Raw genomic sequence first — 23,162 nt, forward strand, 5'->3', positions numbered from 1 at the left:
GCACCAGTTCTTTACAGCACCTAACTCAGATGCATCACATTTGCCTCTTCAGTTGATAGAGTTTGGTATCTCAGAGTACCTGAGACTATTTCAATTCAAAGTTATTATGAGTTATTTCCCCACGCATCAATTACCCCTTGAACCGTAGCAGCATGGTTTGGCACAACTTCCTATATGACCGTAGCAGAATTTCCATCCCAGGTGGCAAGGAATTTGTTCCTTTACCAGCAGCAAAGAAAAGGGAGTTCCATCTTGTCCCTGTTGGTAATGCATTGGTGAAGCACTGAGCTTTAGGAAGGGAGCAGACAGGCTGGCTTCAGTAAATACCTTTCTACTTTCATATTTCCAGCAAGGTAGTATCCAGTATCAGGTCACACAGATATACTTTCAGCAGACTATTTACACAGATGTATGGCCACAAGAGTCCTGCCCCGTGTTTCAGTTACCAGCACTCCTCCCACTAACAGAGCCTGAGCTAGTGGCAATCATGCTAGGACATCCAATTACAAGCACATCCTTGAACAGTTACACCAAAACACACCCCTCCTTTGAAGGCCACCACATGCAGCAGGCTCTCCACCATGTAGCTGTCCTATCTGTGCCCTTGATAGCTCCAGCAAGTCCAAATCAATCTACAGCTTCAGTCTGTCATAGCCTGCCTACTCCCTACATGCCTCAGACAACTGTTCTCTCTCTACCATCCCTCTCCCTCATTTCAACCTCAGGGAAGGCTTCCAGGGAAGCCTGATGCAGAGCTAGTAAGAGGAAAGAAGCTCATGGTCGACTTACAAAAGAAAAAAATGAGTAACCTTCAAAAGTGTGAATCTCGGTACAAATCTACACTTGCCAGTCATTATAGCCAGTACCAACCTGTTGCCATTAGCATGTTGGGGGCCAGTGTCACTCCTGCTGCGAATGGGTTACACTACAAATGAACTTGGGACCACACCTCCACATATGGCTTCTAGTTTGAATGGTCCTCACCCTGGGGCAGCGAGACGGTTGTTCTGAGAACTGTTTGCTTCTGCTAGCATGTTTCTGTTCCACAGGGAGACTGAGGCAGGTGTGGAGATGGCGTTTCTGGGCACACGGGCTGGACTCATGAGGAGTGCCCTATACGTGGGCTCAGAGAAAATTTCCAACAGGTAAGTCCCTAAACTGCACTAAGGGGTTTCTCCCAGGGACTCTGAAGGGGCAGCACAAAATCTCCACTAGCTTTAGAAATTCATCTGGGGAGAAAAAACATTGAAAAGCACCAACACCTTGGTGGCATGTTGCTGATTTACAGAGTTGGGGTAGTAGGGGTCCTTTGCCGCTTTCTAGTCCTTTTTAGTTTTTCCTTATATTGTCCCAAAGTACATTCATTTCAATGAAGGCTTTCAATCGTTCCCTGACTTCAGTCAGCTAACAGAGAAAACGTCCACAGCTACTCTATACCTCCAGGACCATTTTGCAGTGCAGAAGCTCTGCACTCTGGTGCCCTGGTGACATTCCAGCTTTGCCAGGTTTGATCTTTCTGTCTCAATTCCTCTTCCAGGTTTATTCTGTTATGCCTCCTACACTGCCCATGTCATGGTATTATCCCAGTGCCTTCCAGTGAGGCGTTAAGTGATGTGACTGACATCTGTCATATACAATTCATTCTCTTGTCCTCTGCCTCAAGGCAAAAGTGTGTATCTGGTGGAGGGTTTTGACATGGAAAGGGTATAGTTTGCATTTTTGTTGTGTTTTTAATATGCAGGCTGGTGCATGGCAGAGAGGACAGGTCACAGAGGCATATCAGCAGATGGAACAGAAGGGGACAATGTTGGTGGTAGTCCTTAGCTTCTCAGCAGCTGTTTCTTTGCTCTGAATTCCCCAAACATGAGGTGTATGCTCAAGGCAGAGAGCTTGGCTGTGACTGAAAGGTGACACTCTGTCAGCCACACTCTTCATGTTTTAGAGGTAGTTTGGCTTGGTCAGAGTGGTTAGGTTCTGGTGACATGGGAGAAAACAATGTGTCCTACAGGAGCCCGGTATGACAATTCCCTATTCCCCGCTGCTCATCATGAGCATCACTCGGTGCTTTTAAACAGCTGCAGTCCCCATACTGCAGTGACAGACCCACACACATCACACTTCTGGAAACCCCTGGACGAAAGGAGCCACATAAATGAGCAATTTATCACTACAGCAAAACAGGAAAACAGCAGGGATTTCACAGGCGAGATAGAGGGGCCTCCAGGGTCTCTCCTAAGCACTGCCTTGCTATGCCCTTGCCTTCAGGAGCACCCACCCACCCTCCAGCGCTTCATTCCGTGTATCTTGTAGGAATTCAGTGTTCAGCCACAGCAGCACGGCCTTCGGGTTGGTTTTTTTGGTTGGTTGGTTGGTTCGTTGGGTTTTTTTTAATAAGAAACTACCTAATTCCTTTTTATCACCTGCTCCCCGTTCTCCTGCTGTTAATTAACAGCCTTTAACTGACCACACGCCACCTCGGCTCTTTCCCTCGCCCACCCGCTCACGCCGCACTGCTCACTCCCGGCCCTGCGGCTTGCTCGTCACTCCGCAACCTGCCAGGCCTCCCGTGGGGCGGGCGGAGCGGGGGGGACACTTTCCCTCCCCAGGCCCTAACCGCCCGAGGCCGTGGGAAAACGCGGCCGCCGCCCGCCCGCCCTCAGGGCCGTCGCCGGCGGCGCCGAGGGCCTCGGCCGGGGCAACAGCGGCACCTGGCGGGCGGCCGGCAGCGGCGCGGCGGCGGCGGCGCTAGCCCCGGTGCGCGGGGAGCGGGGCAGGGGCGCGGGCGCCGGGCCCCCGGGCGCTGGCGGGAAATGGCGGCAGTTGTGCCGCGGGTGAGCGGGTGAGGATCTGCCCGTCAGTGGCTCGGCCCAGCCCATCAGTGGCTCGGCCCAGCCCGGCCCAGTTGCTGGGAGTCGGCGTCGCTGACCCGCATGTGCCGCGGGGTGCGAGGTGCGGGGCGGCGGCGCGGGTGTGTTTCGGTAGCGAAGGCGGCCGCGCAAAATGCCCCGGATTCCCCAGGGCGAGGGACGCTTCACAAGGACTCTGGGGCTGGCGTGTTTCGATCTCCCGGGGATCTCCGGCCTCCCTCCGCGCCGCAAGTGAGGTGGTGCAGGTGGTGTGCCCAGCCCCGGGGTTCCCACTGCCGCTCCTTCACACCGCGTACGAAGGCTGCCATGGGTTTTCTCCCGGCAGGAAATTCCTGACACAGAAGGACAAGGAAAGTATCTTCACCATGGATCACTTCCCTCTGTGGTACCGCCGGGCGGCCGAGCATCCCCCCGGGAGCTTCATCTACAGCATTGTCTCAGAGGATGACTCAGGTAACCCCAGGCTGAACACCAGAGCAGAGAAGAGGGGAAAGGAAAGCCTTTTGCATCTTACACACTCATCCAATCCCTTTATCACCACTTCTTTCCCACCTAGTGGGAAGTCCTGAGACCTCACGTCTTGGTATTGTCTTCACAGTAGTGTAGAGGCAGAGAGATTGTGGCCAAGATGCTGGACACAGCTGAAAGACAAAGCTACGAGCTGTGGGGAAAGCAGTCAGGGCTGCCTACTGTGAAGTTGCAGAGGAGGTGAAGGACGTGTGAAAATGCAGGAGCTGGGTGCACCAAAAGATTTAGGGAGGCAGAAGGTGGGAAGTCACAAGGTACTTGTGGGGCTAGAGAGCACGTTAACCATGAGATGGGGAGGGCAAAAGGTATCACTGAAGGAATTGGACATGTAAGTGTGACCAGGCCTGGGAGAGAACATCATCAGGAGAGCTAGATGAAAGTAACAGGACTGATGAGAGATCAGCAAGCACTCAGGAAATCTGAGTTTAAAGGATGTCATTTTTTTCCATCACTACTTTGCAGGATAGGAGAGGATAGGTTTGTTATGGAAGATGGTGGAGGAAAAAGGAGGTGTTTTCATAGCTTTCTCTTGGTGAGGGTGTCTCATTGGTGCTCTGCCCTATCATACTACTAGATTATGGCATCTCTTGCCCAACTAAAGATCTCAAAGACAAGAGGTAAGCAAGGAGTGGCTTTTCAGAGTGTTTTGCTTTGGTTGTTGGTTCCTGTGAGTTTGCAGGGCCAGCCAGGACCTCTTCAGAGGCTGGAAGAGAGCAGAAGAGCCTAAAAAGAAACAAGCAAAACAAAATACTCATGTGTGACTCGTCTGCAGAAGGCAGAAATCCCCTCTGCTCTCCTCCCTGGCCCCTAGTGCTCCATCTCTGTCACAGAGCTCAGCACTTGAGCTGTTAAAGCTTTTTGTAGCGCAGTGGTGGGAGGCTGGTGGGTGGGAAAGCAAGTAGCAAAGAGGAGAAAACCAGACTGAGAGGCAAGAGATGAACCAGAATGTAAAGGGAGAGGGATGGAAAGAGAAAATACTTGAAACCTTCCAGGAAAGTCTCTCTCTGCCCAGCACCCTCACATCTCACTTAAAAGTCAAATGTAGAGAGCGGGGGAGTCATGGCACGAGGCTCTGCATGCCATGGCATTTTCTCTTTGGAATAGAGTATGGGTTAGAAAAAATAGGCAGTGACACCCCATGAGGTTTCCTAGGGCAGCCATTACCCAGGCCACAGTATCCACTGCTGGCTAAACATTGAGGTTGTGGCTTGATGTGGCTTTCTTAGAAGTTACAAGCAGTTTTGCATGGATAAAGACAGAAGAGCAGCAGCTGCCACTGGAGGGGGGTTTTTTTTGCATTATATGGCTATTGGTCAGAAGCTCGTTCACCTACAGGCACGTTGTAAGAAGAAGTACTTGGCCCTGAAGACCTTATTCTCTAAAGTGGAAGGCAGATTATTTGTCTGTCTTGAGATGAACAGCTCTGCTTAGGCCAATGATGATCCATGAGATCACACCATATGCCTGTGAAGAGCCAGGAAATAATACTCAGGGCTTCTGAGCCACAGTGCTTCACTGACAGAGCTGAGTCCAGGCCCTTCCCTGACTTTTGATGAAGCGGAGGTGCCCTGCCTTTTGGCCAGAACAAATCACCCCATTTCTTATTAAGTTCTTGATGATTAGATGCCCAAGTCCCCCATTCATGCTTTCGACATGACTCGCTACACACTTGTCCTGTGACAAGGGGTTTTCGTGTCAGATGTACTTCCCATCACATAAAAGGGAAAAGACCAAAGCCCTCCCTGTTGGGGAGGAAACCCACAGGGAATAGCTACAGATCATCAGAATCATTTGTCCAGGGTTTTTCTTTCCAGTGTCCAAAAGTCCTAGAGAGACAGAGACAGCAAGAGAAAACTGCCAGTCAAGTAGAACTGTTCTTGCAGCCCAGATCTCTCATATGTTGGATGTTTGGGGTTTTTGGTTTGTCTTTTTTTCTTTTTTTTTTTTTTCTTTTTTCCTAGGGTTGCAAAGTGTATTTTGCTTATTTGTCTCATCCAAGTGAGAGCAAGAAATTTGGAGTTTACCATAAAGGCAAGATTAGGCTCGAGGCATGACAACATAAGTTGTCTGGCTTCAGTCCCAAAATACCCAGGCTAAAATGTGGCAGACATAGGACACACTGGGTACCAACAAGAATGATGAAGGCAGAAATGGAAAGCAGTAGCAAATGCTGAAGCTCTTTAGAAGGAAAGAATCCCTGACCCATCTGTCTGAGCAAGAGATTTCCACGCAGCACACGAGGAGGGAATCCGTTGCAGACTAAATTGATCATGCTGACCTTCAAACTGTCCCCTGGCAGTTCAAAAGGAGGTGCCCCAGCTGAAGCTAATCTTATCTCTTTTTAAAAAAATACAGAAATGGAATCTATCACATGGACAATTGCAGGCTGAAACAACTGCACTAACAAAGAGAAGAGAGGTGGGCTTGACTCACTTAAACCTATCCAGCCGTGCTATTTTAACTGTCCTGTGGGAGCTAAGAGGAGGTTGGCAGATGTGATATGGGACCTACAGGATGCTTAAAGCAGCAGCTGAAGGATAATAGGGAGACCCTGGGGCATAACATAGTTTAGGCAGCAAACTCCCATAAGACTTTGTTTCTAAAATAGAGTGCACCCTGGGAGTACTTGGAAGTGCTGTGTCTCTCCAATTTGTGGTACTAACCTGGCTTGGGTGTATGCCTGGCCTTTGCTCTGTGGGAATCAGTGTCAGAATTACCCGTCCTGCTTCTCCTCTGTCTACAGAGTTTAACTGGCATGTGAAGCTGAGCAGCTTTCTGGCCTAAGAGAAGCTCTACATGCCCAAAATTGAGGAGGCCAATCCTTTGCATTTTTTTTTTTTCAGAGGATGCTACTTTTATGGTGGAACATTGTCAAGGAGAGGAAAAAAAACCCAAACCCTACTTATAGCCCCTTAGTTTGCTGACATGTCTTGAAAGATGCAGTCCTCCAAACTCTTGGATTTTTCAGACATGAGGCATACATACACACTGGCCTGGAAAGTATCTGAGCAAGATGCTCCTGCTGTGTTTTACTCCTCTGTGCTGGTAAGCTAACTAAGCCTGCTGTATTTGTGTTTTGGCAGAGGGAGGTGGCCTACCAAAAGTGGTGACAGTGAGCACAGCTGTGGCTGTGTCTGTGGATGGGAAGATGGGTATTGCTGCAGGTAGGACACTCTGGTTTCTCTTTTTATCTTGAATGAAATGGTTGCATCTTGTACTGAGAGTGGGAGCTGTAAGCTTGTCATTCAGGGGAAATTATGGGAGCCACAATAAATTGTAATGCTGAAAACTGGGCTAAAGAGAGACTATTAGAACAGGTGCTGAACAGCTGATAGGCTTTTGAAAGGGAAACTGGCTGTTTGAATGGAAGCTTCCCATCTTCAGTACTGGTGGATTTGTGGATCGAGACTATTTCTCTGGAGCGTGAGTAGGTTGAGCTTTGAACTGTTTGCAAGAGACACTTTTGGTTTTGGAAGAATAGCACATTCATGCATGTCCATCATTATCTCAGCTGAAAAAATGACTTACTTGGTGGAACAGGCTTGTTGCTAGATTTCCAACTCAGACCTGTAGATTGCCAAATTTATCTTTATGTCTGAGCTTTAAACTTTGTCAAACTTTCATTAAGCTCTGTGTCTGCTTTTGTAATATTTATAAAGCACATTATTTCCAAGAGAACCCCAAAGCTTTTGAAGTTTTACCACTTTCAGCAACAATTTCTTCAGCCTTTGCAGAAGTAAGGTAAACTTGGAACTGAAAAAAAAGCCATTTAACAAAACAAAGCAACATTAATTAATAATGTTGGCATAATATCCAACTTAAATGGTCTGTGTAAGAGCATGGGGGTAAGAGAAGATGTACAAGAAGAAGAAGAAGAGCTACAGCTCAGTGGATTTTTTTTCTTAGGCCTGGAAGCGTTGGCTAAGGGAAGAGACCAAGGGAACAGGTAATGGAGTAGTTATAACTTGAAAGATGCCAAGATGCAAAGCTGCTCATGAAAGAATAGTTAGTGTTAATGGAGTCCTGTATGGTGGAAGAAATGACTGAGTAGGATAGATACCAAACAACAAGTTGATTAGAAGGCCGTATAGCAGATACTTTCAGATCATAGTCAGCTGTTTCTTTAGCCTAGGCTAAGTAGGATACAATGAATGGTGATCAGTGTAAAACTATGTCAGTTTAACTACATCTGATGAAGCGTTCCTTAATTTCTAGGCTTTCCGTAAGTTCCAGATGAGAATGGGCATTGAGAAAGTACTTAAAAGCTGAAGGAGAGGTGTTATGAAATAACCCTTTTCACTAATATAACACTGTTTCAAGCCCAAGGCCAGAAAAATAATATGAGGTCAGTCCAGAGGCCTCTGTTAAATAGAGATGGTTTCAGTAAAGTTTGTGTTAAGTGAGTGCTTAGGTTGTAGAAACTGCTCTCAAAACTGATACCAGCTGTCACAGCAGAGAATGCAATAGCATTGAAACTGTGCCAAGGGTCTCTGTGCAGCACTGAAGCATTTCTCTAAGCATGAATTTGGGAAGAGAAAAAGGGGTTTTTTTAATATTAAGAAAGGATTTTTTCATGGTTCTTTCCCTTACTTTGCCTGGCCTGTGAGTTAGAGCGGATGCACACAAACAGTTTATCTGGCACGCGGCATAAATACAAGGAAGAAAACTTCCAGGTAGAAGACCTAGAGCAAGAACAAGTGGCAGGAGGGTCTGCCCCTATGGAGCCATTTCTCTGCTGTCAGCAGTGCTTTTCACAATCCCTGTGGAGATTTCCACCCCCTCAGTTATGCTGGATGCTGAATCGACTGCCTGTGTGGACATGCTGTGAAGGGGCAGGATCCTCTGCAGAGGGAAGAGGAGGGTGAAGAATGCAGCAGAGGATAGGGAATCAAATCACGTTAAAACAATAGCAGTAAGGTAAAAAAATCCATCATTTGTGGAACTGACACAGTTTTATTACTGGTAACCACAGAAGCTGAGATGTGGAAATGAATTCTCAATTGCTTTTGTTCCTTAAAGGTACCACAGTCACCATCGCTAGTGCACACGTCAGGTGACCTGACCACAATCATCTTCTGCTTACTTCCACACCTGGTACAAACAGCTGGGTTTGGAGTTCTTCATTCCCCATTTCTTATGTGCTGATGAAAACTAGCCATATTTCATCCTAGTTAGGGGCTTCATGACAGCACCAAGGGAAATAGTTTCTCCCAAAAGGTCCAAAGTCCTTCAGGCCCCCAGATATAGCCCCCATTGGATTCAGCAGGAGTGCAAAGGTTTGCAGAGGCATGTCCTATTTCCTTGGCATAAGTTTACACCATGTTTTGAAGGTTTCTGGGAGCAAAAAACATTTGCTTTGTTTCCAGTACTGACCAGGCTCATACCAGTAGCAATTTTTTTAGTTCTTTTTCTTAAAAGGGAAATCATTGTGGTCACACTATTTATTGCAATACTATTTGATCTTGAGGAGCAGCTTTGAAAGTAAGAATATAGGTGTCTCTTCCTCTCCTCTCACACTAATGTAATCATCCTGATTTGCTAGGATGTGGTTCTAGGAGGCTTCACCCCACAGCACAGGCCATAGAGCAAGCAATTCTGTGCAGTGCATCAGTACCATCCTGGCTACAGCAGAGAGATGAAAGATGCGTGTGGAGACACAGCAAAAGGAAATCAGAGTAGAATGGGATGCAGATTGTTGTTATTACTGTTGTTGTTGTTATTCTAATAGCATCATCCCTCAGTGGATTGACACTCTGTTCATTTAGAGTTCAGACACTACTAGAAGTTTGGTGGCCAGCACTGGTTCCCAGAAAGTCAAATATCTGAGTAGGCTTGTAGTTTCTGGGTAAATGCAGACACAGTTCTGTAAAAGAGGAACAACAGAGACTTTTTAAGTGCCCCTATAAAAGTGCAAGTGGTATGAACTGGCCTGTCATTCTGCCACTGATGGTTATTGTCACTTGTTTGACTTGATGGTGCTTGGAGGGGATTTGTAAGCACTCTGAAATGTTTGCTGTGCGTGTAGTGAAAAACGAAACTCTAGGACTTACTGCTGTCCCTGTGGGGAGAGGGCACCTCCAGTGCCCCTATGGGAGGGATGCCAGTGACAGGGAGCGCTGGGCCCCTTTTCTTCTGGCAGCTGAATGGTAGTCCCCAACCAAGGCAGAGAAAGGCAAAATGGTAAAATCAAATGTCCGGGAAGATGACATAGTACTGGACGCTGTCAGGGTGTGAAGAGGCAATCAGCTGGGATTAGAGAGCAGCCTGGCTGAAGGGCTGAGAGCAGGAATGAAGAGAGGAGTAAAGAGCCTCCTTCCTCCCATTCAGTCCCATTAGCTAGGAGAAAATTCCAGAATGGGTTTGAAGGAAGTCTGAGATGCTCCTCTCACCATTATAGATGTTGCTTCACACAAGAACAAGTGGGGATGTGGCCAAATTCAGGAGGGAAAAGTGGCGTTCTCTACCCTGCTCTACCTTCTCCCCTGTTCACTCATCCCTCTCCTTCCCCTGTGGGCCAAGGCCCTGGTACCACAAGGGGGACACACGAGGGTTTAAGGTACTTACAGGCTCCTTGGAGGACGCTGATGGAGCCAAGGCAGGGTCTGCTTGTGTGAGCAGAGTTGGTCTCTTTGTGTGGGAAACCACACAGGTAAACCTACCCCTGGCTTGCCCATACCTGTATCTTTGAATTAATAATATCTAGCTGCTATATTATGCTTTGGCACTTCAAAGAACCATGCAAACATTAACTAATGCCTGAGTGATTAATTATAATTAATTAGATGGCAGCTATTCTCCTGGGATATCAGTCCAGTACCTTTCACGCACACTAACTTTATTGGAAATGAAAAATAAGGAATTGTGATGGCACTCTCCCCAAGCCAAGTCCTGCTTCAGATAGCACAGCCATCTACTCTCTCCTGTAAGTCAGTAGCCTGGGGCTTTCTGGTCCTTGCAGTGCACAGCAGAAATCCCATGTAGTTGCTAACAGAATCTTTTAGTGATTTAAAGCCCCAGTGAAACTGCTGGAGTCTGTGCAGGAGTTTAGCTGTCACTTTGGGCTGTGTATAAAGTCTTTTTCATTGTTTGACTTTCTTCCCACATAAGTTATGTGGTTGTCAGCTGGCTGCCAAGCCCAACAGGAGCAGGTAGAGGTTTCTTCCCATTAGGTTCCTTGCCATGGTTGCTGTGTCTTAAGGAAGGAAAACAGCCAATAACAACAACCCATGGGGCATACACAGGCTTCATGGTGCCCAGTAAAACGGATTCAAATGGGCACTTGGAAGATGTAGATTTATTTTCTGCAATACCTCTCTCTCCTGTTTATGTTCAAAGTTACTGCTGGTTATTATCTGCAGTGATTGGACCACAGTAGGACAACAGTATATACAGGTGTATTTGGGGAGAGTCCTAGGCGAGCTCGAAGAAGGCCAAGAGAAGAGAAATGCTGTCCTTGTTTTACAGAGAGGGTTATGGGACACTGGAGTTATTAAAGTCAGTGTTTTCAGAAGAGCTCTATACTCACAGAAGGAGCAGATTTTCAGAAAAGCTTAGGGTTTTTTTCAAAAGTATTGGAAATCAATCAGTCTGAAAATTATACAATGGGAAGTAATTTTGCTCCATCCAATTCCTTGGTCCCTAATATTGGCTATCTGCTGCCTGTTACCAATGAGCAAAGAATGAAGGTGCAGGTGGCTTTTTCAGCAGTTCTGTTGCTGTGGCATCATTTCAAACTGATCTACACACAATTCTGTGTTCCTACAGTTTTGTGGCTTGGGTGGATAAAATATTTCAACCCCCACACTAGAAAGTGACAGTTGCTCTGTAGAAGCTGCTAAAGTGAATGGAAATAAGCTACAATAGCATAAGCACCTTTTACATGGGAATAACTGCATCCAAGCTGGAGCATTACAATTATTTCACTAGAACAGCTCAGAAAACAGCATAAAGTTACTCATGAAAAACATGAAAGCAGCTGATCTCTTGAGTGTGTGCTGTGATGCTCAGAAGGAAAGCTGCTCCTCTTTTAATGCTGGAGGTTATGCTAATATTGTCCCAGTGCAGGGACTTCGGAGAGCTCCAGAGTACCTTTATGGAAATGACAGTCTTCCCTACATGCAGTGGTAGCACAATTAGAAAGAAGGCTCAACTCATTTTCAATCCACCACCTGCTCTGTCTGGTTTCTGCCTTATGCCATTGCCTCCTGGCAGTCCCCGAAGCCCAAGCAGTTTCTCTCACGTCCTTTTGATCTGACAGAATGAGAGACATCTGAATGGGCTGTGCCTTGGAGCTCCATCATAGAAAGTGTTGGGGGCAGTTAGTGGGGCAGAAATGTTGATGATTTTAGTACTAACAGCAGCCATGCCTTCTCCACCTCTCAGGACATCTGTCTGGAGGCCATTATCAGTCAGTACACATTTGGCTGGACTAAAGGTTGAGCCAATACTCTGTGGACCAGAGTATCAACATTGCACAGTGCTGTTTGCATCCTTCATCCATCCATCTGCCTGCCAGCCATCCATTGCATTCTACTTTGCATACTGAGTCTCCGGGGAAAGACCCGTAAGCACAAAGGCTGCTTTTTGGGGCATTTCTGGGGCAGACACAAGCTGTTCTATGAGCTAGACAAAAGTGAGGTGGTTGCTTTGTTTTGGCAATCACTGGCTCTGATGTTACAAACTCTGTCTTTTGCCAAGATTTTATATCAGTGCTGGGGCCACATGGTTCCCTGTTCAGAGCTGGTTGTCCTCCAGCGAGGTCAGTAAACAGGGAGGAAGAGAAAGCATCTGCTTGCAAAATTCCATATAGATATCTCCATGCATAGACAGTAACTGCTGACAAGGGGATCAAATACATTTCTTTTATCCTCAATAGAATGCTGAAAATAGCTATGTGAGGCATCCACCATAGCGTGTCCTGGCTGGACACCAGCAATTTCATTTTCTTCACAGCTGGCTGTGTAGGCTGTAAGATCTTCAGCACAGGGACCATGCCCGCTCGCTGTGTGCGTGGACATCACCCGTTGCCCTGAGCATGAGCCCTTGGCTGGGGTAAAAACAAAACCAACAGCCAATTCTATAGAACAAATATTTTCTTGTGGCCTTGCCTAAGTGCTGGAGTTTGCACACTGCACCACTTACCAGGAAAAAAACACTAAGTGAATCAGCCCTTGTTTCCTTAGCCCATGTGGGCATTGCTGTGCCCAGCACAGAGCCTCTGCTGTGGGTGGGTGCCCGTGCCCAGACCCTGCTCTCACCAGCTGTTACAGGGTATCTTCTCAGTGGGACACCATAACAACTTGTGAGCAATGGAACTTCTCTTATGGGCTCTGGTCAGGCATGTCTCTGATACATCCCCAGTCCTGGAGCCTTGTTTCAGGCTGGAGCTCCAGCCCAGGAGCCTGTTCTTTCCTGTGCATAGCAGAAATCTTGTAGCCTAAGGTTATCCATCACTGCTGCCTCTGTAGTGACTCTGATTGCCATGGCTGTCACGCTTGAAGGGAAAAGAGCCCTTGACACTGGCTGAGGAGAGGCTTGCATAGAGCTGGATTTCTGTGATTGGCACCCAGCGCCTTTGCCGTGTTCCCTTTGCTTGCAAATCATTTGATATCATTTTAATTCTGAGCTGAATTAGAGCAGTGCACGAGTTGCCATGGCAACCATTTCCTTGTGCCTTTTGGTCTGACTCATTGCAGACAATTACTCTCGCGCTCCAGGATTCACAGATGTGATAGGAGAAGAATCATGTGCTGGGTTTTCAACTTTTTTCTTCTTTGGGTTTTTTTTTTTGGCCTTTTAATTTCCTTCCCATCCTCTCTTGCATTAACTCCTACCTAGCCAGCATCAGCAGAGCCCAGGGCCACGTGGACCTGTGGGAGCACGTTGCGTGTAGATGCACAGTCTGTGAGGGGATTTGTGCATATGCATGTGTGTATTTGCATATACTGTTTCTCTGCAGTGTGCTGTGTGGCTGTAATACCCGTCTGTGTACGTGTAACTAGAGGTGTGCACAGAGGGATGTATACTCACGGAGCGATTTACACTTACTCCCGTCTGTGGTGTGGCCCACTCATCCATGTTTTCTGTGTATTTTCACAGGTATGTGTGTGAGTAACCTGTGTGGACACGGAGGTGTACCCAGGGTGTAGTTTTTCAACATGCACTGAGTATTCAGGGGGACTGACAAACTGTGAGGGTCATGAATAGGCCAGAACTTTTCATTCAGAGCTACAGGAAGACTGGTAAGCTAGTGGCTTTACCACCTCCGACCACATAGGGTGCAAACCTAAATCTTCTGTGATTGCAAGGCTGGTGCATTGCCCCACTCACACGTGACCCTTCACAACAGCCCACATCTATGCATCTAAAGTACATGGGGGAAAGCAATACTGTGTCCATGCATGGACCATAGCCTTGGCAAAAGTATGATTGATGTCATGGCTTGTGTTAGGACCTATACTTCAGCAAAGGAATAAAGTCATGTGAGAAGATGCTGAAAGGGATCACAGAAGCAATCTGTAGGTAGGTGTAGGGATGAAAGGGGTAAATATTACAGTAGAGGAGGTTATAGGAAATGCCTTGTGAGATAGTTTGGCTTAAATTTAGCCAAGGCACCAGCAGATAAGTTTATCAGGATGAGAACCACAGAAACTTAGCAGATCTCAGGACAGCACCAGCCTAGATACATTCCTTTTACTATCAGACTCAACCTATTTCCTTCCTGAGTTTCTCCTGCCCAACCTATCCACTTAAGGCACGAATCTCCTCACCCTAAGGCTATGTAATGAGACTCCTACTATCAGCCCTTTCCCTTCAGAAGACCTTTTGCTTCTCTTCCTTTCCCTCATTGGGCTACAAAAGACCATTCATAGAAACGGAGGATAATTCTGGTTGGAGGGCACCTCAGGGCCTCTCTGGTCAGCCTCCTGTACAAGAAGAGGTCAAGTATGAGATGAGACCAGTTTACTTATAGCTTTTTTGCAATAATATTCTCAGAATTATTCCCTGTTCCTCCCTAATGTTTGTATGCTGTGCTTTCACCATCTGTACCATGCAGAAGCTTTGCTGACAGTCTTTCTCTTTTTCTCTCCTTGTCTTTGCTCTGTACAAGGACTATCAGCAAATCTTCATGCAGAGATGCTGGATACAGGGTAGTTTGCAGTGGGTTTGGGCCCCCACTGTTGGATGGTGAGGCACAAAGGGTATAGGAGGAAAGGAGAGTTGGAAGGGGGCTGTCCTGCTTCTGCCTGCAGAAGAGCTTGGCTGGGAGCCCTTGCCTGCAAGCCTGTGGAGTTTTCCCAAGGCAGTGGGGAGGCAGGAGAGGGATGTATGTGTAGGAGAGAAGGAAGATGAGGTCAACACTGCTTGCCCAAGGCAGGGGAGAGGTATCTGCTGCTGGCTCTTGGCACTGCTTTCACAGGCAGCACTGCAAAATCTGGACTGTGGGGAGGGAGCAGTTAAACTCTTGGGGACACTGTGGAGCTCACATTGCTAGGAGTGAATGGCAACACTTTCTTGATTCTGTTGCCCTCCATCTCTCAGCCACCACAGGCAACTGCTTAGGCTTCTTAAGCTGGCTCTACAGAGAGCCTACATGGGACAGAAAAAGAACAGGCAGCAAAGAAAGCTGTGTCTTAGGTCAGGAAATGTAGGGATAAAGTGAGGATTGCTTATAAATCAAGCTGAGTTAGACCTTGCAGAGGAGATTAAAACAAACAGCAAAGGATTCTTCAGCTTTTTGAAAAACAAGAGAACAAGAAATGATGCCACTTCTGGGCAGTAAGAGTGAAGTCAAGATCAAGGACACTGTTGTCTGAGCCAAAACCAGAGAAAACTCTGCACCCAAGTTGTTGATAAGGACAGCAATGTTGTCCTTGGGAAAGGAACAAGCCGACTACTGGTAATAAGCAGCTCAAGCTGCTTAGTGAGCTCACAGTGCTGGGCCTGAGTGCTCTCCAGCCCCAGAAGAGTTGGCACACAGAAACACAGGTTTAGAGCAAGGATTTTTTTTTTGCAGTTCTACCCACAGTGGTGACTCCATGCAGGCTGGAAAAGTGAAAATTCAGCAGTTTAGGGTGAAGGAAGGGAGAGAAATAAGCTTGTCAGTCTCAGGCCTGTAAGTGTGACCTCAGATTAGAGAAGGTCTTGAAGCAAAGTATCATAGAATCACAGAATGGTAGAGGTTGGAAGGGACCTCTAGAGATCATCCAGTCCAAGCTCCTTGCTAAAGTAGGTCCACCTCGATCAGGTCACACAGGAACACATCCAGGCAGGTTTGGAAACCTCCAGAGAAGGAGACTCGCACACCCTCCCTGGGCAGCCTGTGCCAGGGCTCCATCACCTGAACGGGAAATAAATTCTTCCTTGTGTTTAAGTGGAACTTTTTGTATATAGTTATTACCAAACTATTAGAGGAAAAAAAGAGTCAGGCTATATGAGTTTATCTGTGCTAGGTTATTCCAGACTAACCCAATAGCATTCTTTCAGATAATTTTTTTTCTTGGAAGGCAAGAGAAGTTTCAAAGGTCTTATGTCTGTATTTCAGGAAAGCACTTGATGCAGTACCACATAAGAAACAGTTAGTTAAACTGGAGGAAATCAGGAAAGGCAGAGCAAGGAAAAATAATTCAGTCTGGGAGGAGGGCAGCAGCAAGATGACCTATCAAAGTCTAGTGAAAGGTTATTTGTAGCACACCCCATGTTTAGCCATGGGATTAGTCTTTGCTAACATTAACCTGAGCCCCCAGCTCAGATAGCAATAGGTAGCAAGGGAGTGTTTTGATGATTCAACACTAGAAGATATTGCTAGTACAGAGAAGGACCAGGATGTCACAGAAGAAGCTTTATTTGACCTTGGCAGGAGTACCAGAAACAGAATGAGTTTCAGAATGAGACAGGTACAGGCAAGATAGAAAGGTGATGAGCAGAAAAGGAAGCCTAATTTTGTGAGGGGTGCCAGGGAAAACCGAGCTTGTTTAACCATGTGCAGCCAAGGCTGAAGCAGATAGGATTGATGTAATAAACGCAACCTGGAAGAAACATCTAAACTGAAGCACACAGCTTATATGAGGATAGCATGGTATAGACAGGCTGTGAAATGTTTAGAGTGGTAAACTAGAAGAGAGATTCTAGCTGTTCAGGTAGCACAGCTTTAGCCAGAATCTGAGGTAAAAAGACAAAGCTGGAGCTTGAAAAGTTTGTAAGAAGGCAGTGGTCCCTTGAATAGAAAGAGATGAGACTCTGCTAGCCTCGAGTCCCCTCTCCATCACTGCAGTTACTTCCTCTGAGTACAAGGCTGGGACTTTCTACTGTATAATTCACACACTCCATGATTTTAGTTATGACTGAATGAAAACATGCTTGTTAATGCAGCTGAAAGCCCCAGCACAGCACCTGGAAGGCCAGAAGTTAGAGCTGACCTAAACTCCTCTCTTGGCCTTTGACAGTATGGTGATTTCTCTTGATTGATTTGGGTTTTGCCAAGTAAAGGAGAGTTAGCAGAGAAGCCCCTGCTTATGATAACAAGCCTTTAAAAAGCAGATGGGGATGTGGGGGCTGGCATGTTTTGTGGCAGCTGAGAAGTGACAGTTGAAGAGATCAGAGAAGGGAGAATCTGAAAAGCAGCTGGTCAGAGGCAGTTGCTGAAAAGGGGATGATCAGTCACAGAGGGATGAAAATAAGGAGGAAAGAGAGAGAATAGCTGGGGAATCAAAGACATTTATGCCCAGTGGGAGAGAAATGAAAGGTAACTGTATGAGACCATGTGTGGATAAGCAAGTGGAAACTGCTAGAAGAGGACCATCAGTTTAAATAAAGGGCTGGGTTTTTCTCTTGCCAAGAGTTGCATTAATCTGCATACTCTAGTTTAAAATCCAGTGAATTTATACTACTATAAAGGTGGTTGAGTGCGATCAGAACCAGTTTCCCATAATCTGGCTCCATCAAAATGGTGTGCTAGTGTTTTGCCCTCATATTTCTACATGCCTCCATCTTTAAAGTTCAGTCTGGCTAGTGTGCTGTGAGACATTGTTTGGTGGGAAGGAGGAGGGAAAGATGGCATTTACTATTGTACAGCAATAGTTGGGTAATAGCTACAATAAAGAGCACAGATTTTGATGGCTGAGGAGCATACTTCTAAAAGAAGGAGGAAAATCTGAAAAGAGTGCTACAGTGTTGTTCCAGAGGTGAGGAAATGCTTTACAGAGAAAGACTTAATGAACTCAAGCTGCTTATCTTACCAAAAAGAAAACTGAGAGATTAATTGATTAGAGTATAAAGTACCTTCGTAGGGAGAGATGCTGGCTACTGAATGTTTGGGGTTTTAATCTAGAGAAGTGTAACAAAAACGTTTGACAGGAAACCAAACATTCAAATTGGATATTAAGCATGAAAGCTAGCTGAGAGCATGATAGTTATTTTAGTAAGGTTCCAAGGGAAAAAGGGGTTTTAATCTCTTTAATGTTTTTTAACTCAAAGGTAGATACCCTTCTGGAAAATTCGCCTTAGCTGTGTGTAAACACTCACTGTTGGACTTTCTACAGGATAACTTCTCTATTTTGTGTTTCATAAGCTAAACAGATTGAGCTCTTTAAGCCTTTCACAGCAAGGCATTTTCTGCCACCCTCAAATAATGTTTGTGGTTCTTTTCTGCACACTTTCCAAGTAGCGTGCGATGCACAGAAGGTCAGACTGGATGATCTAAAGTCCCTTCTGGCCTTTATACTCTCTATATCTCCGCCTCTGTGAATTCATTAATGTTTACAAGCTCCCAGAGAGCTGCCAAAGGCAAGCACTATAGGAAATGCAAAGCATTGTTGTTACTCTGGATATTTCCCTTGAGCTTTATGCAGAGCTGGTTGAATATCTCAGTGTATCATCTGTGCATATTTCCCCAAATGAAATACCTGCATTTGTCACTCATTTGGTGCCCTTTACGAGTTGATTTTCTGCAGCTGTTCCAACGAACAAGTTTATTCCCAAGTTAGGACACACGAAAAGCAAATGTGAAGGGCCAGATCTCCACTTGGAGCCCCGAGCAAAGTGCAGCATGTTGTTGTCCTGGCCCAGAAGCTCCACGCAAGGCAGAGTTATTCTTAGCATTACACTTTGCTTACTCTTTGGCTCCAGGTGCCCTGCACATGCCCTCTGCCTGGCTACAGCACAGTACCACTGTGGGAAGGAGAGGTTTAGTCCCTGTTGGTTACTTCTCCCTCATCCTCTAAAGTCCCCTGTCCTCACACATGAGAGGAACCCCTTGGCTGGGCACACTCCTCTAAAGGGAGCAAACCTATGAGAATACTGCCTTGTCCCCAGATTTCCAGGATGTCTGCTCACGTGGAGAGCTCCCCAAAATGACACAGGAAATCTTTATTTACTTGCACTCCATTCTGTAACCATACTCATCAGAGAATGCTTATTCTTTTGTCTGTACTGCATGGTATTCTCAGAGGGAAGGTTTTTTGGTCCTCAGAAATCCCATGCTAGGACTTGCACTTATCTAATCAGAGGACAGAAGCTACCTCTCTGACCTGTGCTTCCGATCAATACTAGCAAATGCTGTTCAAGCCAGCAAAGCAAGCTGCTGATGAACAAGGTACTGAGGAGGAATTCTATTTCACACATATTATAAATGTGCAGTTTTACACATCTATATAGTGTTACATGTGTGCATGAGTAGATATGTATGCAGGGCAAATACATTTGCCAGTATCAAATAACTTAATGATAATAGTCACATTGCTGAAAATCACAGCCTGCTCGCAGATAATTCATGAGCTGAAAAAGCCCAGAGTCATCGGGGGAGTGTGTTTGCTTTGCTTTTTTTTCTGCTCTACATTTCTGGCATTGTATGAACTGCTTAGTAGTATCTGTGTGCGCTCCTCTACCTACATGGCAAAATTAGATTAAACTATGTGTCATAGACACCACACTGTTAAACAATGACGGTGATTCTCTTGCGGCACTTACCTTTTCAGCAGAACAGATGCCTCAGCTGTTATCAGATTATCTGGGTTCAGCTCCCAATTTCTCTCTAAAGATCAGACTGAGTGTAACAGGGTGGCTGAGTACAACAGTGTGGGTACAGTGGCACAGGGTTGACATGTGATCAGGGCTTAGCGTCTTTTGTGGTTCCACATGCGTCAGGATGAGCTTTTTCTCACAGGAAGGGTATGTGATGAATTGTGTATGCTTGGCACTGAAAGTGTAGAAATGGGGAATTTAAACTTCTTAGCTGTGTGTGATAAACCTAGCCAGCGAACAGCTGGTGGACAGACTCTTTTAGCTCTAGGGGTGACAGCTTGTGTACTTGGGGGTCCAATAGGATTAGATAGCAATTTCTGTTCGTTTCGAAATAACCTTGCTCAGGAGGGTCAGGAATCCGGAGATGGAGGAACCCATGGCTCACTATTTGGTACTATAAGTTTTATTGAACATTATGCTCTAATTAAAAAAAAAAAAAAAAAAGCTTTTGGAATCAAATTTGACCTGAATATAACTCCATTGGCTTCTGCGTTCTTACACCAGGGATTAATTTGGCCCTTTCTACTTTTATGTAATGAGTTGATTGCCACAGTATCTTATCCTTGTTACACAATCGCCCTTGTCTGACTGTGTCCCAGGAGCGTTTTGTGTGTGTGTCTCTAGATTTAGGGTCTTACCTTGACTATGTGTTTAGTCCTACAGCCTCTGCCCAACTAGAGGTACATGCTTGCCTAGGACTTACACTGATATACCGTGTCTGTGTATATATACGTATGTGCGTGTTCATTCCAAGTTCAAACACTAGGTACAGATAAGCATATGCATATATGGGAATTCAGGAGATTTTTCATTCAGCCAGCTGTATCCCTGCAGTGTTTGCTTTTGCAGGGGGTAGGGGAGAGAGAGAAGGTTACTGCCAGAGATCTCATTTGACCAAGAAGGAGAATAGGAAAATACATTCTTTATTATTCTTCTGTAACAACAAGCCAGAAATATAATATACCTTTAAAAATTTTCTGTCTCATGCCAAAGAAACTTCCATTCAATCATTTTAGAAAATCTTTTGCTCTCCCTCAAATGGTAACAAAAAGAAAAATAAATTACAAGTGTCATCTGTTCCCTGCAAGAAATGTGCCTGGCTGTACCACAGGTGGGTGTGTGAGGAAGGGGGGCAGGAGGAGCAGAAGGGGTGTTTCTGGTGGCCCTGCCAGCCCCTACATTGCCCTTGCACACGTTGGACTAGCCTGCCCCAGGAGACCATTTCCTCAGGGCAGGCACCTACAACACACGGCATTGGTACACTTGCCTGAAGCAAAGGATTCATTCAGGGGGATCTCCCCCCTGCCTAGCCATGCCTGCAGAGAGAATGGGAGCCCCTGTCCCCACACACCACCAGAGGAACTCCTTGCCTGAACACACCAGGAGCACTGGGTCTCATTCTGTATCCAGCATCCCATTTCTGACCATCGTTTCTGACTGCCCTGGGTACCGTGTTCCCTCGAGTGCCTGTCGACAGTGCAGCAGCTCAGTCACACTGGGGCAGCCTGTTTTCTAGGTGTACTAGGGAAAAGAGTAAGAGTCTGTTTGCAAACAGTGGTATAAAGAGGCCATTTCCCGGTGAACCCTGTTACTCTGCTTTGCCTGAAAAAGGACAGGTCCTTGTCCTTCCAGTGCTTTCCTGTGGGACTCCCTATAGCAGCCAGCTTTCATGTTTCTCAGCAACTCTCTTTTCTCCCCTTTCCTGTCTTCTCCTTTCCTGGGTGTGTTTCTAAACATAGCAGTCCCTTGTCTAGGGTTGAGGTGAATCCAGACTTTCTGCCTTATAAATGAAAACAAAAAGGAAAGGATGAGCAAGGTCATCATCAGCCCCACAACACAAGATATAGAAAATATTATTAGCAACAAAGAAAAAATGGTCAAGGCAGGAAAATGCCACAGGGAAGATGCAGGAAAAGGAGGATTCCCCCCCCCTCCTCCCTGCCAACCCCTGCATTGTCCCCTGCCTCCCTCCCATTCATTTTCTCTCTAGTGTATACCCTAAAAACAATCTTTCATTCTCTTGCTCATTCATACACACATACACGCACACACATATATATATAGATCCCATTTGTTTTGTGCAATGTTTCACCATTATTTGATGCAAGTAAAATATAGATCTATAAATATACCACTCTGACTCAAGTCCCATTTCAAGTATGATTGCGGAGTCCAGTATGGTAAAGGGAGAAGTTCCCTTGAGAGGGAGATTAGGGAGAGATTTGGATCCAGCAGGCAGAGTCTAGTCCTGGCTTGCTGGGAATGTGGAGCAGCAGTAACACACACAGGGAGTCTGCAGTGCACCAGTTCTGCCCTTCAGAGCAGACTGTGGTTGCAGCAGATGGGTCGGTTGGAGTGGCTATACAGTGCACGGGGGAAGAGTCCTTCCTCCTCACATCCTACCAATCGCCCTCCGCCTCTGCCCCACAAGCCGTGTGCTGGGAAAGGGGGTATGATGCATGCACACACTTGTGGGTGGACTTGCTTCTCCCAGTCCTTCTCCCAGAGAAGCCTGGTCTTCTTCCTGAAGGACATCCTTCTCTGTCCCACGCATCCCCATGTCAAAGGGGAAGTCACACTGAAACAGTCCAAAGATTGTGTCTCTCTGCCTCTGGTGGCCCTGGGTAGGCCAGGAGGGATTTTGTCACTCCAGGCATTGACTAAAGACTTGACTTTGTGTGCCCATGGGTCAGTACAACCACCTGTCTGGGAGCAGAAGGGTGTGAGGAGCCAGCATGTATCTCTTCCATGGGGATCCAACAGCAGCAAACAGGAGGGCTGTGAGACATCCAGAGCCATGGGGATCCAGGCAGAGCAGGGGGAAGAGGTGACGTGCCCTGGCAGGGGCTTCCTGCACTGCGCCTGGGCTCTCAACGCAGGTTGCTAGCGAAACACCCTGCAAAGCCGGGCTGCCTGCCAGCTTGTTTCCTGACAGCAGGGATCACACCATCCACAGGCACTGTGGATGCATGACCTCCGGTGTCATCTCCCTCGCCCAGGAATACCCGCTGTGACGGGTTAGAGCAGGTTACCATGGCAATGTGCGCTCTCCCCTGGAGACAGCATTTTATCCCACTTCCAGTGATACAAAATGAGTCCTTATGTTGAGTCCCTTTCATTTCTTCCCCCCACCACCTCACTTTTTTTTCCTCTTTTTCCTTTTCTATCAGGTGGGAAAGAGCTAAGACTAATAGGATGCACTGCAGGCTGAGGACTTCAGAGTCTCGTTGGGGGAAGTCACCCTATGTGACAGTGGCAGTGTGTGCAGCTGTGTGTGTGTGTGGGCACGCTCACGTGCAGCTGTGGATGGTAGTGAACACAGCGGTGGTGGTGAGGGGAGTCTGTGCAGGCTGTGCTGCCTACTGTGCCAGACCCTTCCTGAGTTCCCCCATCTGTGCCATGCCATGGTCCGGGTTTTGACCTTCACGTCAAGACCCTCCTCTTTGTGCCCCCTCTCTTCAGTCACCCCAGCTGCATAACCCTACTCTATACACCATGCTTGCCCCTCTGCCAGCCACGTCAGCTCTTGAGTTGAGTGTCTTCTCCCACCACCCCTAGGCTCACACTACTCCTCACCATGACATACGCTGCTGAGGCTGATTAGCCACCTCCTCCTCTAGTCTCTCCCGATGACCAACTCCTGCTCTGCCAATCAAACATTTCCACATGGAGGCTTCATATCCTTACTCTCTCCATTCACCACAGAAAACATAGAAAACAGGAACACACCTTATTTTTTTCATGCTG

The 23,162-nt window shown here is 46.6% G+C and overlaps 1 protein-coding gene across 1 annotated transcript in view; it reads left to right on the forward strand.

Moving 5' to 3' along the window:
- The window catches only part of CACNA2D4 (calcium voltage-gated channel auxiliary subunit alpha2delta 4), a 130,769-nt gene that overhangs the window by 56,256 nt on the left and 51,351 nt on the right, over positions 1-23,162 (forward strand). The window contains exons 25-27 of the mRNA XM_062009956.1: positions 1,050-1,145; positions 3,193-3,320; positions 6,479-6,559. Coding sequence (XP_061865940.1) covers positions 1,050-1,145; positions 3,193-3,320; positions 6,479-6,559 — 305 coding nt within the window. The remainder of the gene's footprint in view (positions 1-1,049; positions 1,146-3,192; positions 3,321-6,478; positions 6,560-23,162) is intronic.

This window comes from Colius striatus, chromosome 1 (genome assembly GCF_028858725.1).
Source record: "Colius striatus isolate bColStr4 chromosome 1, bColStr4.1.hap1, whole genome shotgun sequence".
NCBI classification, from domain to species: Eukaryota; Metazoa; Chordata; class Aves; order Coliiformes; family Coliidae; genus Colius; species Colius striatus.